This window comes from Bombina bombina, chromosome 3 (assembly GCF_027579735.1).
Source record: "Bombina bombina isolate aBomBom1 chromosome 3, aBomBom1.pri, whole genome shotgun sequence".
NCBI lineage: Eukaryota > Metazoa > Chordata > Amphibia > Anura > Bombinatoridae > Bombina > Bombina bombina.
Window position 1 is genome coordinate 88779043 of NC_069501.1, and position 20617 is coordinate 88799659.

At 35.6% G+C, this 20617-nt stretch overlaps 1 protein-coding gene across 1 annotated transcript in view; it reads left to right on the forward strand.

The window, feature by feature from the left end:
• The window catches only part of DSCAM (DS cell adhesion molecule), a 717945-nt gene that overhangs the window by 234062 nt on the left and 463266 nt on the right, over positions 1 to 20617 (forward strand). Inside the window, exon 9 of the mRNA XM_053705914.1 lies at positions 16109 to 16228. Within this exon, the coding sequence (XP_053561889.1) occupies positions 16109 to 16228 (120 nt within the window). The remainder of the gene's footprint in view (positions 1 to 16108; positions 16229 to 20617) is intronic.

Consider the following 20617-nt stretch of genomic DNA (forward strand, 5'->3'; position numbering starts at 1 on the left):
GATGGTCACTGCCATGGACATTATTTCCTTTCCTTGATTCCATTTGAGAGCTCTGCAATTATGCATGCTCAGACAATGGAATGGAGACCATTTGGATCTGTCTCAGAGGATAGATCTAGACCAGTCGACAAGAGACTCTCTCCCATGGTGGCTTTCTCAGGACCATCTGTCTCAGAGCACATGCTTCCAGAGACCTTCCTGGGTGATTGTGACTACAGACGCCAGCCTGCTAGGCTGGGGAGCAGTCTGGGACTCGTTAAAGATGCAGGAACTATGGACTCGGGAGGAGTCTACTCTCCCCATAAACATCTTGGAGTTGAGAGCGATTTACAATGCTCTGATGGCTTGGCCTCAATTGTCCTTAGCCCGGTTTATCAGGTTTCAATCAGACAACATCACCTCAGTGGCTTACATCAACCACCAGGGAGGAATTCGGAGTTCCTTAGCCATGAAGTAGGTGGCACAGATTATTCAGTGGGCGGAAGCTCACAATTGTTGTCTATCTGCCATCCACATTCCTGAAGTGGACAACTGGGAAGCGGATTTCCTGAGCAGACAGACATTCTATCCCGGGGATCGGGCTCTCCATCCGGAGGTGTTCTCCAGGTTAACCCTCAAATGGGGTGTGCCAGCATTGGATCTGATGGCGTCTCAGCAGAACACCAAGATTCCAAGGTACGGTTCAAGGTCAAGAGATCCTTAGGCCACTCTGATAGATGCTCTGGCGTGTTCCTTGGGATTTTGGTCTAGCATACCTGTTTCCTCCATTTGCGCTCCTTCCATGAGTTATTGCTTGTATAAAACAAGAGAGAGCATCAGTAATTCTAATAGCTCCTGCATGGTCTTGCAGGATCTGGTAAGCAGACCTAGTAAAGATGTCTTCTCGGCCGCCTTGGAGGTTGCCTCTGAGAAAGGACCTTCTAACTCATGGCCCATTCCTCCATCCAAATCTCGTTTCTCTGAAACTGACTGCTTGGAGATTGAATACTTAGTTCTGTATAAGTGTGGATTTTCTGAGTCGGTCATTGAGACCATGATCCAGGCTTGTAAGCCTGTTACTCAAAAAATTTACAATAAGGTATGGCGTAAATACCTTTATTGGTGTGAATCTAAGGGCTACTCTTGGAGTAGGGTCAGGATTCCTAGAATTTTGTCTTTTCTCCAGGAAGGTCTGGAGAAAGGGTTGTCAGTCAGTTCTCTGAAAGGTCAGATTACTGCATTATCTATTTTGTTACACAAGCGTCTGGCAGATGTGCCAGATGTTCAATCTTTTTGACAGGCCCTGGTCAGCATCAGACCTGTGTTTAAACCTGTTGCTCCTCCTTGGAGCCTTAATCTTTTTCTTAAAGTATTGCAGCAGCCTCTGTTTGAGCCAATGCATTCCATAGATATTAAGTTGCTATCTTGGAAGGTTTTGTTTCTTATTGCTATCTCTTCTGCTCAGAGAGTTTTGGAACTCTCTGCTTTGCAATGTGATTCGCCTTACCTTATCTTTCATGCGGATAAGGTGGTACTAAATGTGGTTTAGGATAGAAATATTAATCAGGAAATTGCTGTTCATAAAGAACGTCTGTTGTACAACTTGGATGTTGTGCGTTCTCTAAAATTCTACCTACAGGCGACTAAGGATTTTTGTCAATCTTCTGCCCTGTTTGTTTGTTTCTCAGGAAAGCGTAAGGCTACTTCTACTTCTCTTTCCCTCTGGTTGAGAAGTATGATTCATTTTGCTTATGAGACTGCTGGACAGCAGCTTCCTGAGAGAATTACAGCTCATTCCACTAGGGCTGTCTCCTCTTCTTGGGCTTTCAAAGATGAAGCTTCTGTGGAACAGCTTTGTAAAGCTGCAACTTGGTCCTCTCTGCATACGTTTTCCAAATTTTCCAAATCTGATACTTTTGCATCGGCTGAGGTCTCTTTTGGGAGAAAGGTTCTTCAAGCGGTGGTGCCTTCTGTTTAGGTCTGCTTGTCTTGTTCTCCCTCCCTGTTCATTCTGTGTTCTCTAGCTTGGGTATTGGGTCCCACTAGTAATTGAATGACGTTGTGGACTCTCCATATCTTAGGAAAGAAAACAAAATTTATGCTTACCTGATAAATTTCTTTCTTTCCGGATATAGACACGACCCCACCCTTTTTTAAGACAGTTATTTTTACTAAACCTCAGGCACCTCTACACATCTTTTTTCCATTTCCCTTCCATCGAATGACTGGGGATTATGGGTAGGGGAGTGACACTTAAAGGGACACTAAACCCAACATTTTTCTTTCATGATTCAGGTAGAGAATACAATTTTAAATACTTTTCCAATATACTTCTATTATCTAATTTGCTTCATTTTTAAGATATGCTTTGTTGAAGAAATAGCAATGCACATGAGTGAGTCAATAACATGAGGCATCTATGTACAGCCACCAATCAGCAGCTACTGAGCCTATCTAGATATGCTTTTCTGCAAAGAATATCAAGAGAATGAAGCAAATTAGATAATATAAGTAAATTAGAAAGTTGTTTAAAATTGCATACTCTTTCTAAATCATGAAAGAAAAACATTGGGTTTAATGTCCCTTTGACAGCTTTGCTGTGGTGCTCTTTGCCTCCTCCTGCTGGTCAGGAGAGATATTCCCACTAGTAATTGAAAGATGTTGTGGACTCTCCATATCCGGAAAGAAATTTATCAGGTAAGCATAAATGTTGTTATTATCAAATTAGTTTCATTCTTTTGGTATCATTTGTTGAAGGAGCAATAATACACTACTAAATGCTAGCCAAATACATTGGGTGAGCCAGTAACAAGAGGCATATATGTGGCTAATGAATTGCAATGGGGACATTGATGAACAAACATGAAACTTATGTCTGTTTCTTGGTGGATAAAGATGAATACCTTAACTAGAGATCATTTTAAAATTGGGGGATAGCAGATGGAGAAGCAATTTGTGAAAGCAGTTTTCTATTGGAAGATTCATACGGTAAACACATAGGTAAATGTCTGCTCAGGAGCTGCATGCCTCACAGTTCCCTAGTAAAACACAGAAGGTTATTGGTGACTGGTGTGTGTGATGGTTAATTCTTATTGGCTAACGGCTGGGTACTGCACAGCTGCTCCAAGGATTGAAGTGTCTGAGCGGGATTTTACCCATGTGTTTAACCACTTTGTGAATTAGAGTGTGTAATTTTCTGGCATCAGGATGTCCCTTTAATGAGTTTATCTTATAAAGAATACCCCTTTAATGTAACTTCAGTACTCCTATAAAGCAATGATTACTGCTTATTTTACAGAAAACAGAATATGTGAGGTTTCTCTAAAAGAAAATTTTGGGAAATATAAATATTCATTTATTTGCATTAACATTTTTAAAACTAGTCCAATACTTTTAATTGAGATTTACAAATCTGCAGTAAACACTCCAGTCTCCAAATTGCTTTAAACTGGCTTGTTATTGATAACATTGAACATTTGCCAGTGATGCAATAAATACCATATACAGAATGATTCTGATTTGTTGCACAGAGTAAAAAAAATGTCAGACTGAGAGAGACTGGACCTCCTTGTTCCCTGTGTTGCTGGGTAAACAAAGACTGCTGTTTAAACCAGGTTCCTAAATGCCAGATAATAATCTGCAACGGATCCCTTCATTGTATTTACTTTGATAACATACAGTGATTTAAAAAAAATGCTGCTGAATAAAACCAGCATGGGACATGCACAGAATATATATATATATATATTAATTTTAAAAGAAATAAATCACTGCAATGAAAAAGAAATAATCATGAAAATGAAATGCCATAATCAACCTTTTTTCCTCTTAGTAATTGTACATATATTTTTACCTTAAGTAATACATTCTTGGCCAGTTTTTCTTCCTGAGGGTATACAGAGGTCATTGCTAAACCCGAGGGGATGATAAGCCACGATGGAAATGAGGGTGGTTGCTTAGATACGACCAACCTTAGCTGGTATATCTTTCTCTTGCTGCAGACTCACCCTTTCAGTATGCTACAGAAGAATAAAAAATCATGACATGCCTTTGTTTCTTTATATATTTTACTGAAAGAAATTCTAGCTTTCTTTTCCCACCAATATACACCACCCTAAAAAAATAAGATTACTGTCCAAATTTAATATCATAATATAAGCAATAAAAACACATGTAATAGCAATAGGGTCGGCAGTTTATTAACCTTTTGGTTGCCAGTGTTCAGCAATGCCATGAGTAACAGCTTTCTTTGGCAACCAAGGACTTAATAAACCTTTCAGCTAGAGAAAGAATGAACTGCTATTAAAATACAACAATTTATCAACTATTATATAAATACAAATCCAGTTGTTATTTTTTTTGGAGCCATGCATCATCATTTAAATTTCATTTTTAATATTATTATTATTATTATTATTATTATTATTATTATTATAAAAATGCAATTCCTCAATCAGAATGTCAGAAGAGTAAACGTTCTAGAAAAATTAAATGCATAACTAGGTCAGTTAAATAATTCAAACTGCTGCACTTTTAATGGATTGAAAAAGCCTTAATACACACTCCAGAAAATTCCCTTGTTAAATATCCACTTTTCACAAGACAAACAGTAATGAATTGGAAAGGGAGTTTTGTTAGGAAACCATTAACACTGACATTTTTTTAAACATTTTTTCCATTAATTTGATGAGTAAAAAAAACAACTTTGCAATATATATATTTTTTATTTTGACCCTTTTTATATATATGGATTTGCTAACAAAATGACAGTGGCTACCTATCTATTTAAAAATAAAGTTCACATTGTCTGCTCCATATAAGGGAAATGCTGGGTGGGGTTTGGCTGCTAAAAACCAAATGCAGAAATCAAAGTGTTAATGCATTCAAAACATTTTCAAACTCTCCTAGCATGCTCATTTAATGCAAGACTTTGGAATAATATTGTAATTACAAAGTGTTTACTGTCCCTTTAAATTTGCCTGAACAAATAAAGCTACAAAAAAATAGTAATGTAAATACTTTGTTGCTTAATTATTTATACCCCCTCTTGCAAACTTCTTATGCAGTATTGTATATGAAGCATCTCTAAAGCTCCTACTGCAACTGGCAAAATAATTCTCTGTGTTCCGCAGCAAACATGTAACAATGCTGCCCCTTTTTTCCTGGCCAGTAGTAGGAATCACCAGCAATAGGTGCGGCAGCCTGTTCTGCTGGGTGGAAAAATGTACCAATAAGAGACAAACATTAGGGTTTAAAAATAAAATATTAGTGTAGAAACATATTTTTCAAATAACAAAGAAAATGTTGTTTCTAAAGAACTAAAGGTGAAGTTGAATTTAACTTGCAAACTTAATGAAAAATAAAATAAACAAATTGTTTGTGATACCTTTTATTGGTTAATGAAAAATGATTTTGCTTTGCAAGTTTTTAAAGCACTATTGTTTGAAAAGATATAGAATATGAATTAAATCCTAGCTATACTAAAAGTACTCAATAGCCCACCCTATAGGATGGTACCCACCCAAAGTAGAATGATTTGTTCAGCTAACCCCAGATATATGTTTTGGCCTACAGTATATGGGCCTCGTCAGTGAAGGTGCAGGTATATCCCTCTAGGCACAGTGAACAAGGGGCCCACATCTGGTTGCCCCCATTACCCTTAGGGAGACTAAAATACAAAAGAGAGGAGCATTATGATATATTCAAAGCAAAAATGAGTCTGTGAATAATGTACAGATGATTTTTGTTTTTAAAATTATATTATTTGTTTGAATATTGAAGATATATATGGCATAAAGTAATGGCTGCTGCCATGTTAAAACTTAGGTTGCGCTTAGCTTATCTCCTCTGCTGAGGCATATTAGTTACATGTATGAATAAGTTACTAGTAGGAAAAGATGATTTTAATTATTTTTTTTAGAGTTAAAGGAATTATAGAATTACTGTATTACAGGAAGAGAAGTCAGATAAATTATATACTAAATATATTGCATATATTTTTTGCTACACATAATTAAGCACTTAATTTTACAATCTCCTACTATGTATTGTCCCTTCAAATGGAAAGTGTCCAGTAAAATTTTCTTTTCTTTTAATGTGTCCACAATTATCTATTTTGCCTGCTGGATTGTATTAAATTCTCTACAAATAAATATTTATTTATTTATTTTGTCATTTGCAACATCTGTTTTTCCTGTTAAAACCTTCACTTATATTAAAAATATTAAAAAGCTATGTAAACAAGAGCCATCAGAATAAATCATTGTCACAGTGGGGGGAGGGAGTAATAATAAGTTATTTGTTTTAAATTATTAAGAAGATAAAATTATTAAGACGATAACAGACAAATCTGTTTTCCTTACACTAAGATTAAATTTAAAAACATGAAGCATTGTAAGAAACATTTTTTTTCTAACTTTTCAAGGATATATTTTTTTAAAATATTTACCCCATTTGTATTGTAGCAAATTATTTGCATAATAACCACATAACCAATAATGTGCCAGATTACGAGTTGAGTGCAAATATTGCTTACTCTAAAGTGATATTTGCACTCAAATGAGTAATACCAGCACACACAAATATGCGCTGGTATTACAAGTGGGGTGCAATGTGAACACAACCTCGTAACCTAGTGTAACAAAGGGGGTTAAGTAGCACAGTGATGGCAGTAAATTGTAAATATATATGTATATGCTTATATGCTTTATATGAGTATATATACACACATTAACACATAATATATATGTATATGCTTATATGCTTTATATGAGTGTGTATACACACATTAACACATAATACATATGTATATGCTTATATGCTTTATATGAGTATATATACACACATTAACACATAATATATATGTATATGCTTATATGCTTTATATGAGTGTGTATACACACATTAACACATAATACATATGTATATGCTTATATGCTTTATATGAGTATATATACACACATTAACACATAATATATATGTATATGCTTATATGCTTTATATGAGTATATATACACACATTAACACATAATATATATGTATATGCTTATATGCTTTATATGAGTGTGTATACACACATTAACACATAATACATATGTATATGCTTATATGCTTTATATGAGTGTATATACACAATTAACACATAATATATATGTATATGCTTATATGCTTTATATGAGTATATATACACAATTAACACATAATATATATGTATATGCTTATATGCTTTATATGAGTGTGTATACACACATTAACACATAATACATATGTATATGCTTATATGCTTTATATGAGTGTATATACACAATTAACACATAATATATATGTATATGCTTATATGCTTTATATGAGTGTATATACACACATTAACACATAATACATATGTATATGCTTATATGCTTTATATGAGTGTATATACACAATTAACACATAATACATATGTATATGCTTATATGCTTTATATGAGTATATATACACACATTAACACATAATACATATGTATATGCTTATATGCTTTATATGAGTATATATACACAATTAACACATAATATATATGTATATGCTTATATGCTTTATATGAGTATATATACACACATTAACACATAATACATATGTATATGCTTATATGCTTTATATGAGTATATATACACAATTAACACATAATATATATGTATATGCTTATATGCTTTATATGAGTGTATATACACAATTAACACATAATACATATGTATATGCTTATATGCTTTATATGAGTGTATATACACATATTAACACTAGTGATGTTGCAACTGTTCACGAACGGGCGAACCAGGCGAAAAGCCATTGACTTCAATAAGCAGGCGAATTTTAAAACCCACAGGGACTCTTACTGGCCACAATAGTGATAGAAAAGTTGTTTCAAGGGTACTAACACCTGGACTGTGGCATGCCGGAGGGGGATCCATGTCAAAACTCCCACGGAAAATTACATAGTTGATGCAGAGTCTGGTTTTAATCCATAAAGGGCATAAATCACCTAACATTCCTAAATTGTTTGGAATAACGTGCTTTAAAACATGTTTAAAACATGTATGATGTTGTATCGATCAGGTAGTGTAAGGGTTACGCCCGCTTCACAGTGACAGACCAAACTCCCCGTTTAACGCATCGCAAACAACCGCAAACAGTCCATTTGCACAACCACGAGATAGATTTGATAGATAGATACATAGATTACATAGATAGATCAATAGATGCAATATACATTTGATAGATACGATAGATAGATAGATAGATATATAGATAGATTTGATAGATAAATAGATAGATTTGATAGATATATAATTTCCCAGACAGAGAATTATGAGACGTGCGGTCTGGGACCCATGGTAAGGTTCCCAGAGGCAGTTGCGGCGCCAGGGGACGTATATATGGCATGGATTTTAGGAACCCGGAGATGGAAAAAGATGCTTGGTCGGTCCTCCTACTTCAAATTTGGGGCACTGTGCGTGCAATCTACTGTGCCACCAGATATGAGTGGTTTGTTAAGTAGTACTATTCTGATCAGTTTAATCCCTGTTACGCCCCATATCAGGGGACGTGTATATGGCATGGATTTTAGGAACCGGGAGATGGAAAAAGATGCTTGGTCGGTCCTCCTACTTCAAATTTGGGGCACTGCGTGTGCAATCGTGGCCGGACTTTTAGCCGACGGACATTTGGCCGACGGACATTTGGCCGACGGACATTTGGCCGAAACACAAGTGGCTGTCACAAAACAGTCCGGCCACGAGATAGATAGATTAGATAGATAGATCAATAGATGCAATATACATTTGGCACTGGGCAAGTGGGCACAGTATACGCTGTGAGCCTGGCACACACACAGTCAAAAAAGTTTTTGTTTTTTTAAATTATTTACACTACTGTTACACCATATATGAGTGGTGGCACTGGGCAAGTGGGCCTGGCACACACGCTGGCAGACAGGCAGCTGCAATTAGATTACAGTAGCAGACTGATGTTTCACAGTCAAAAAAGTTTTTTTTTTAAATTATTTACACTACTGTTACACCAGATATGAGTGGTGGAAGTGGGCCTGGCTGGCACACACGCTAGCAGGCAGGCAACTGCAATAAGATTACAGTAGCAGACTGATGTTTCACAGTCCAAAAAGTTTTTTTTTTAATTATTTACACTACTGTTACACCAGATATGAGTGGTGGCACTGGGCAAGTGGGCCTGGCACACACACTGGCAGGCAGGCAGGCAACTGCAATTAGATTACACTAGCAGACTGATGTTTCACAGTCAAAAAAGTTTTTTTTTTTTTATTATTTACACTACTGTTACACCAGATATGAGTGGTGGCACTGGGCAAGTGGGCCTGGCACACACGCTGGCAGGCAGGCAACTGCAATTAGATTACACTAGCAGACTGATGTTTCACAGTCAAAAAAGTTTTTTTTTTAAATTATTTACACTACTGTTACACCAGATATGAGTGGTGGCACTGGGCAAGTGGGCCTGGCACACACGCTAGTAGGCAGGCAACTGCAATTAGATTACACTAGCAGACTGATGTTTCACAGTCAAACAGTTGTTTTTTTTTTAATTATTTACACTACTGTTACACCAGATATGAGTGGTGGCACTGGGCAAGTGGGCCTGGCACACACGCTGGCAGGCAGGCAACTGCAATTAGATTACACCAGCAGACTGATGTTTCACAGTCAAAAAAGTTGTTTTTTTTTAAATTATTTACACTACTGTTACACCAGATATGAGTGGTGGCACTGGGCAAGTGGGCCTGGCACACACGCTGGCAGGCAGGCAACTGCAATTAGATTACACTAGCAGACTGATGTTTCACAGTCAAAAAAGTTTTTTTTTTTTTAAATTATTTACACTACAGTTATACCAGATATGAGTGGTGGTACTGGGCAAGTGGGCCTGGCACACACGCTAGTAGGCAGGCAACTGCAATTAGATTACACTAGCAGACTGATGTTTCACAGTTTTTTTTTAAATTATTTACACTACTGTTACACCAGATATGAGTGGTGGCACTGGGCAAGTGGCTTGGCAGACAAGCAACTGCAATTAGATTACACAGGAAAAATAAATAAATGATGTTCTAGCCCTAAAAAGTGCTTTTTGGGGTGCTGTCCTTAAAGCAGAGATCAGAAGAGTCCTTCAGGACTGTAGTGGACACTGTATACACTAGCCTAGCTATCAATTTCCCTATAAAATCACCAGCAGCTACACTGTCCCTCTCACTAACAATGCAGCTTCCGAATGAATCTAAAATGGCTGCTGTCCAGGAGCTGGGAGGGTCTGGGAGGGAGTGTCTGCTGCTGATTGGCTGGAATGTGCCTGTAGACTGTGAGATACAGGGTCAAAGTTTACTCAATGATGACGAATAGGGGGCGGATCGAACATTGCATATGTTCGCCCTCCGCGGCGAACGCGAACAGGCTATGTTTGCCGAGAACAATTCGCCGGCGAACAATTCGCGACATCACTAATTAACACATAAATATATATGAATATGCTTATATGCTTTATATGAGTGTATATACACATATTAACACATACATATATATGTATTTAAGCATATACATATATATTTACAGGGATTACACAGTTCCCATAGATTGCAATGTAATGGCACTTTACAGTGCCTTTTTTTTCTAACACCCAACACCCACCAACTTTCGGAATTAAAAACTGCTTTGTACAGTTATTTTATTAAAAAAAAATTAAAATATACACCACTGTATTTTGAGGGCATTTGGGGCACATTTATAAAATTAACCAGAGATCTCATCTCTGGTTAATTTTACGAGAGATTCAATTGCTACCGCAAGGTCGCAGTAGCAATGGCTGGTTATTTATCGTACGCCCACAAACCAGCAAATTTGCCAATTTGCGGGTGCGCAATAAATTAGACGTTCACTTGTAATCTGGCCCAATATCAATGTTAATGTGAGCAGTTAGCAAACATATTCAAACACTTCATTGCATTCATAAGTAGACTCATATTTTAGTTGTGTTTTATAACTCTAAAAATGTTGACAATGCAGTTAGTTAATTCCCAAAGCTGTATTGAAAGTGTTTTCTGATTTTTTTTTTAAATGCCCCTGCCAAGGTCACTCTATAAAAAGTGGACCTGTTTTTTTATCCTACCAAACAGGAAATTAATGCATTAAAATAATTGTAATAAGAGAAAAAACGAATGGCAGAATTTGAGGTATTTTAGGATTACTGTATATTGTGTTTTCTGGGATCGATAACTGATAAAACTTAGATATTACATTTTGTTTGACTTTTGACCTGAACTTGTTGCACAATAACAGGTCAGCTGGTTAATAAATATTGCTCAGAGGAGGCAAGTGAATCAATAAATGGCATCATAGAAAGGTTGAGTGAGCTTGACTCATATTGTCCATTAAAGAAGAAGCCTATGAAAAATGCATACTACACAATTGGTCCCAGAGTGGCCCTTAAATGGGCCTTATACATTAGCACAAGATGTGCCACTACTAAAATAAACTGAGGGATTGATATGAAGTTATTCTTGACATGTATTTATAAACACAGAAAGTCAAAAGCACAAGTTGCTTTAAAGAGACATTAAGGAAATGCTAGATAGAATGATGCAGTCAAAGAAAAGATTAGTCTGAGAAAAAAAGTAGATATATTTTTTAAAGTTTCATTAGTAGTTTAAATATAGACAAACTAAGTGTAAATTTCTAGTGTCTATAAAACAATGGGAGCTGCCATGTTGTAACTTGGGTTACCTTCTATGCTGTGGCCAATTAGGGACAGTTATACATAGGTCACTATAGTGGGCAGCCAATGGCTGTGTGGAATATAACAGTGTTCTGCACTTCCACTTTCTAAAAAGCTCACACTTTAAGAATGAAATTACAGGATATATACTGTATACATATATACAGTATATATATATATATATATATATATATATATATATATATACTGTATATATACGATTTACCATTTTATATTAACACCTCAAAGTGTTTAATGTCCCTGTAAAGAGACATAATTTTTTTATTTATGCATAATAGATATTAACACTTAAACACCACATTGTATATATATATATTAAATGTATGAATACAATTTATGTATTTAGAAGGAACAAGCCTAGCCAGAAGTGAAAAATCCACAGGGCTAGATTACAAGTGGAGCACTAATTTATTGCGTGCCCGTAAACGGGCACATTTGCAGTAGCAATTAGCACTCAGAAAATTAACCAAAGGTCAGACCTCTGGTTAATTTTCAAAATAACCCCCAATTCTTTTTTTTTTTTAAATAAAACCCCCCTGCAAAAAGCAGTTATGAGAGGTGGCGGATGCAGGGTGTGAGAAAAAAGTATAGGACTGAAAAGTGCCTTTAAATAGCGAACTGTGTGTTCCCTATAAATATATATGTATATGCTTATATATATATATATATATTCTTGTATTAATATGTATATATACACATGTAAACACATAAATGTATATACATATATATTTACAATCTGCTGCCCATCGCTGTGTGACTTACTCCCTTTGCTGCACTAGGTTCTCATGCCGTGTCTCACGGTATGAGAACGAGGCTCCCATTGGAGCCTATGGAAGAGGAATGCAATGCGAACACGTCGCGTTCACATTGCAGGCCACTTCAAATACCAGCGCACAATTGTGTGCGCTGGAATTACGAGTGGAGCACAAAAATCGCGCTTGTGAAAGCGCAATTTTGCGATCCACTCGTGATCTGGCCCAAAATGCATTACTATAAAAATTAAAAGACAATATAGTTATATATATTGGAATATGATGCCCAATCTTCTCTAGCGCTTTTTGTCTTCCCTCTGTGCCATACGCACATGAACTTCAATGTTCTAAAACAAGGATATCCCCAAACACTGGTATGTTTGCAGCCCTCAATAATAAGCTTTGCATAACCCGTGACCTAAGAGAAATCTGCTACTGGAATCATAAATAAAAATGCACTTCAAAAACTCTTCAAAGCAGAACAAAACCCCCCTAATGTATAATGTGATTGTCCTGCATATTGTAGGATTGTCACAGTTTGGGAGCTCTGACCTGGTCTGCCCCAGAGATTTCCCTTAGAAATGTTCCTGTTTGCAAAGAGAAATTATGAACTGACACAACTCCAACCATTAAACCAGCTCTGTCTCCATACATGCGGTGCTAGCCCCGCCCACCACAACTTGTGCCCCGCCCACAAATATCCTTACTTTGTACTGGGCATATGTTTGGAGGTATTCAACTATAGTTTTAATCTGCTCTACTGTTGTGCTCTACTGTTGATTTTTCTTTTATATTTGCAACTCAGTGGCTTCAAATTGATGCTTTATTGCTTTTGATCTTCTTCTTTTCATTAACAGTAATAAAACAGGAAGACTGGAAAGTAATTCTGCATTCCTGGCTGCTATCTGCTCAGGGATGCAGAACTATGATCAGTCAAAAGATGTACAGACTAATATTCTTTATACTTTATAGTAATTCATTTGTCCTGCAAGAGCTAATTAATGTTTGTGCTACAAAAATAAAGCAGGAGTTTGAAAACAAATGATAAAACCAATATATACTTGTGGATTTAATGTTATTACTACATTGTAAGTGTAGATGTTAAGCAGAATATCTGTGTTCTGGCTGATTCCCTCTGATGCTTGCCTGTGGTATTCTGCTTCCACCTTGTATCAAAGCTGGGTAACTGCAGGTTTATATGATACAGTTAGACTAATCTCCAAATTAACACTACAGATGCTGACCATAAAACAATAATGTGCTACAGTATTTCTCAACATTGACACAGTTTAAATTTCACAAGACATTGTAACACAATGACACTTTCAAATAGCATTAATAAGTAATATCTCACAACGTATGTCATTAAAATATTTTTTAAATCAAATAGGGAAGTAAAAAAAATAAAAGATTAAAAGAACATAAAAATCCAAAAATGTTCTTTCATGATTCAAATAAAACAACTTTTTAATATACTTTTATTATCAATTTTGCTTCATTCTTGATATCCTTTTATAGAATGAACAGCAATGCACTACTGGGAGCTAGCTGAACACTTGGGTAAATCAATGATAAAAGGTATATATGTGCAGCCACCAATCAGCAGCTTGCTCCCAGTTCCTGTGCCTACCAAGGTATGTTTTAACAAAGGATATCAAGTGAATGAAGCAAATTAGACAATAGAAGTTAATCTGGAAAGTTGTTTATAATTGTAAGTTATGTCTGAATCATTAAATATTGTTTTGGGGGTTTCATGTCCCTTTAAGCAATTTTAGATTGAAAGAAATTAGAGGACATATGAGTTAAAAATAAAATACATATGAGAGCATTTCAATTTGGTTAGAAGAATTTTTGTTAATATATTTTGACTATTTTGTTTAAAGAATACATTTTAAAGTTTGTAGTATATTCTATAAAACAAAAATTGTCACATTTATACTGTTCTAATACACTTTAAATGATATATATATATATACAAGTTATAACACCAGCACTCACTGGACTTGATACAGGTGAAATAAAAAGAGTTTTATTCCATATAACTAGTGACGTTTCGGGGTGCTCACACCTTTATCAGTTGGTCTGATGAAAGGGTGAACACCCCGAAACGTCACTTGTTTATATGGAATAAAACACTTTTTATTTCACCTGTATCAAGCCCAGTGAGCGCTTGTGTTATAACTTGAATAACTGAACTTTCTATAGCACCCTGGCAGAATTGAAATTTACTGTTCATGGGAGTGCACTTATTTCAGTGGATTATATATATATATATACAGTATATATAAAGTGTATAATTTAACAACTTGAAAGATTTTACATTTTTTTTCAAATTGTGCTACTTTGTGAACATTTATATCTGATCCTGTAACCTAGAGACTTCTGGTTATTAAAGGGATAGGAAGGTCAAAATTAAACTTGCATGATTCTGATAGAGCATGTAATTTTAAGACACTTTTACATTCACGTCTATTTTCAAAGTTGAAAAAGAATACGCACATTTCCTACACTAGGGGGAGCTAGCTGCTGATTGGAACCTGCATGCATTTGTCTCTTGTGATTGGCTAACTACATGTGTTCAGCTAACTGCCAGTAGTGCAATGTTATTCAGCAAAGGATAACAAGATCATGAAGCAAATTTTATAACAGAAGATAATTGAAATGTTGTTTAAAATTGAATGTTCTATTCAAATCATGAAAGAAAATGTTGAGGTTTCCTGTCCCTTTAATTCTATAGTTCACTAAAGCTAAATTGAAATCATATAGAATATATTAAATATTTCCTTAGTTAAAGGGGCATTGAACTGCTTGTGCATAAGAACAGTAGCATTGCTTCTGGCACAGGATGATAGAATACTGATGCTCCAAGATGGCAGAGACCTGTAGGCAGATGTAGAGCTTTATTAACCAGCATCTGTAAAGGGTTAAAATAACACAATGGCTTTGGATGGCACTGCAGGCACAGGTGAAATAACCAATAACATGGTGAGTAGTAACCAGTCTATGTTATACATACAAAAACTGCTGCCATAGAATGCTTCATACACTCTATGGCAGCAGAGTTTGCAACTATGTATAAGGCTGCTGCACAACATTGTTGCAAACACTACTGCCAGATAGCTAAGGACACACGCACGCTCCTGAGCTTAGCTAGATTTGCTCTTTAACAAAGAATATCAAGAGAACTAAGCAACATTAATAATAGAAGTAAATTTGAAAGTTGTTTAAAATTGCATGTTTTACCTGAATCATGAACGTTTAAGTTTGACATTACTGTCCCTTTAAGTTCAAATTTTCCTAGTGGTCTCATAAAAAAAAAAGTGGTTTGAATTTGGCAAAACTGTGAATAAGTCTATACTCTGGTCTTAAATTATTTACATGGTATGGTTTATGAAAAAACAATAAATGTGTATGTTGTATGTTGGTACCGGCAATACAGAGACTGTGATATAAGGTGATGCTAAAAAAGCAAATATATAGAAAACAAACTATAAATGTAATAAACAGAGAGAAAAGCTAATTCTCTCCATAAATGTATTTTTCTTACTTTACTCATAAAGATACTAATGTATTTAAACTATCAGTTCCTCCTAGGTTTGTTGTCCAACCCAAAGATCAGGATGGGATATACGGAAAAGCTGTCATTTTGAACTGCTCTGCAGAGGGGTATCCCGTGCCCACTATTGTATGGAAGTACTCAAAAGGTACATTTATTCAAACTGTGTCCCACATTAAATGAAATGTAAGGGATGGAAATGGAGTTTGTGGAAAATCACACTCACTATAGATTGGTGCATGGTAATGACATAAGTGTCAGCAAGTGTTATTTCAGCCAATTAAAAAAAAATATATATATATATATATATATATATATATATATATATATATATATATATATATATATATATATATATACATATACATATATACAGTATATATAAAGAGAAACAGAAAGAAAAGAGAAGGGCGCCTCCTAGTGTAGCCAATTTTTATATGGGAGATAATGCAAAAGTAAGCATACTCACAATGTGGAAAGGCAAAGGTAATGCCTAGATGAGCAATCTGGGAACTTCACAGTGTCCCAGATGACTGTGCACTATGCTTAGAGGGCTGCTCCTCCCAAATGCAGAAGGGATATCTGTATTCTGAAAATCAAGAGCAAAAAACAAGAGGGCGACCCCTAGTGCAGATCAATGATGAACCAGTGGTGAAAATCTGTTAGTACTGACGAATGGATACTCACAAGATGAATTGCACCCTGAAGTGCAAATATGGCATACTAGGAATATTATAGTGTCCTAGTGCACAAATCCAACCCAAAAGAGGCACTGTCGTGATGACAAATGGACTTTAAGTATATGAGATGGACATCAGGATGGTGGAAAAGATAAAGAGAACTCCAGTATCGATAAAAAAATATTTAATAAAAAGATAAAAAATGAACATACACAGATCAACAATGATATCTGTTTGTAAAATTGCTACGCGTTTCTAAGCGTTAACCACGCTTTTTCCTCAGGCAAAGTTCTCTTTATCTTTTCCACCATCCTGATGTCCATCTCATATACTTAAAGTCCATTTGTCATCACGACAGTGCCTCTTTTGGGTTGGATTTGTGCACTAGGACACTATAATATTCCTAGTATGCCATATTTGCACTTCAGGGTGCAATTCATCTTGTGAGTATCCATTCGTCAGTACTAACAGATTTTCACCACTGGTTCATCATTGATCTGCACTAGGGGTCGCCCTCTTGTTTTTTGCTCTTGATTTTCAGAATACAGATATATAAAGAGAAAATCACTTAACAATTATAATTTAGCATTTTGTGACTTATATAGGATGTTTTTATGTCATTACATGTTTTCAAATTAAAAATATCTATCAATCTATCCGTCTGCCTGTCTATCTATTTATCTCTCTATCTATTTATCTATGTTGGTCTGTCTAACTATCTTTCTGTCTGTCTGCCTTTCTGTCTGTCAATATATCTATCTATCTATCTATCTATCTATCTATCTATCTATCTATCTATCTATCTATCTATCTATCTAAATATCTATTTGTCTATCTGACTGTCTGTCTATCTAGCTATCTTAATATTTATTTGTCTGTCTGTCTATCTATCTCTATATAAATACCTATTTCTCTATCTATCTCTCTATCAATCAATCAATCATCTCTCTCTCTCTCTCTCTCTCTCTCTCTCTCTCTCTCTCTCTCTCTCTCTCTCTCTCTCTCTATCTATCTATCTATGTTGGTAGCCCTACACATTGCAATGAAAGGGGAAATTGAAACTAAAGAAAATGTTTAGTTTCTGTTGCTATTGTAGACTGTGTAATCTGGTGGCAACAACAAGTATTTCCATTAAAGTCTCTGGAGAGGGTTTATGTTACCACTACTTTACACAGTCTGCAACAGCAAACAAAAATAGGCCAGAAAAGCATCTTGTTCTCCACTCAAAAACATGACAAAATGATTTTATTCCGAGGAGGAACATTTGTTCTAAAGAAATAAAAGTGATACATTTTAAATATCATCTTTTACACACAACACAAATGTACTTTTGAATGTCCCTTTTAAACTTTCAACAACTTTATGCTAAAAATGAAAGATTACAACATATTCACTACTGCAACATAAATTCTTGCTCTCCTGCCAGAGACTCTATGGAAAGCAAAAAAAAAACTATTAACTATTGTAAATATATATTAAAAGTAGTTAAAGGACCCGTTGTATATTCATGCAAAACAGCAGGTTTCACAAAAACACAAGATGAAGACATAAATCCTGCACAGTACATGAGACACAGCACACATAAATGTTCATATTTTCTCTATTAATACTGTGCAATTTTATTCATGTCAGTTTCAATACTATTTTGTGATAAAGTTTATTAATTGTATGCCCCTTTAAGGGCCAGATTACGAGTGGAGTGATAACAGTTACGTGCAAGCAATAAGGGGTTTATCACAGATGTTTGAGCTCGCCAGTTTTACCAATGGTATTATAATTTGAAAGTAAACACGATCGCTTAAGCACAATCATGATTTACGCCAAAATGATTACCTCAGAGCTCTGGTTAACTGTTTCGCAAAACAAAAAAGTGTCACAAAACGCATCCAAAAATACATTACAAAGTACAGTTACACTCTTAAGGGTATATTTATAAATCTGTCCCTGCAGCTCGCAGCTTGCGAAATTCAGCATTGCACACGAGTGCTATTTTGCACTTGCTTGCAATCCCGCCCCTGCCCACGCACAGCCAACCACGTGCGGGAAGGAGCTGTCAATCTCCCCGGTCGGACAAGACCGGGGAGATTGAAATGGAAAGCTGCGGTCTGATGACCGCTGCTTCTTAAATATGGACTGCAGGTTCTTTTGTGAGAACCTGCAGTCATAGGGGGTTGAAAGGCTTGCAAAGCCTTTGATAAATCGACCTAATCTAATGAAAATTATTAAAAAGAAATTGCACACAAAATGTATAAGGGCTTAAAGATATGAGATCTCAGGTGTTAGAAAAAAAAGGCTGGCAAAGGACTTTAACATAGAGATACATACAGATACATTACTAAATATGTATATGTGTATATATATGTTACGGGTAAAGTCCGGAATCCGGGTAATCCTAGGATTACCTGGGTAAAGGTGACATTACCCAAGCGGCTGTGGGTAAAGCCCGATGTAATGTAATTTCTCCATCTACATTATTTTTTGCCTCTTCCTGGGGAGTTGAAGAAAGGCGCCCGCCGATCCTCTGGCATCCATCACATTGAACATTGGGGAATGGGGTTTACAAGGGGGGCTTTGCCCCCCCTTTGAATCCTCAGGCAGAGGCAAAAAAGATAGTGAAGATGTGTGGATTATAGTGCATTGTATATATATATATGTTTGATGCAGTGAGAAGGTTTATCATGTTACCCAGAGCTGCTAGGGTAATATCAGCTTTACCCTGGTAATGCTAGGATTACCAAATTTCGGACTCTACCTTAAATATATATATAATGTGCGTGTGTACATACATATTTATTTATTTATATGTGTAAATATGTATTTACAGAATTACAGACATATATACACATGTAAACGCATAAATACATATGTTCACATATAAAGACATATATATAAGTGCATTGGAGCCCTTTGCAGTTAAGTAGATGCAAACATGTAAAACCATATTTACGTAATATTCATATTTAATAAAGTGTTATACTGTGTATTTACTGTAAATATTTCACATTCCAATGTTCTGCACATAGGGGAATATGTTCTATGTATTTATAAATTGATATTCCTATCTATCTATCTATCTATCTATCTATCTATCTATCTATCTATCTATCTATCATCTATCTATCTATCTATCTATCTATCTATCTATCTATCTATCTATCTATCTATCTATCTATCTATCTATCTATCTATCTATCTAACAATCTATCTATATATATAATAAACAAAGAAAATTTCCTTATAAGTTGCTCCCAGACCAAAATTGGCCACTATTTAAGGCACAACACAGACACATGAGTCAAAGTAAAGTGAATTGATCATACCTTTATTGTGGCATGTCGGACAAACACTCGGCAAATACTAGCGGTGTGACTACCAGGAGACACAGGTGTGTGGAGTGTGACGTCATACATATATACAGTAGGTATAGAAATATTTTGTACTAAAATACCATCAGGTATATATTAAAATATGTATTTATGAATAAATAGAACCTATTCTGCTATGTGAAGAACATTGGAATGTGAAATATGTTAACTTCGGCTTTTTGCACTTGTCTGGTTAGCACGACCAAAAAGAATTTTAATTTCAACTCCTAATACGATCGCAACTCGACGAGCGCAAAAGCTTACTTCTAGCGCAGTTAACGCTTAAGTGGGAGTGTTAAATAGTGTTCTACTTGTAATCTGGCCCTAAGTATTTTAAGAACATGAATCCCTTAAGGAACGGGCAGTTCACACTAAAGGGACGATTTATCAATGTCTGTCCGACATGATACGCTGTAGAGTATCATGTTCGACAGACATCGCTGAATGCCGACAGCATACGTTGTTGGCATTTAACATTGCACAAGCAGTTCA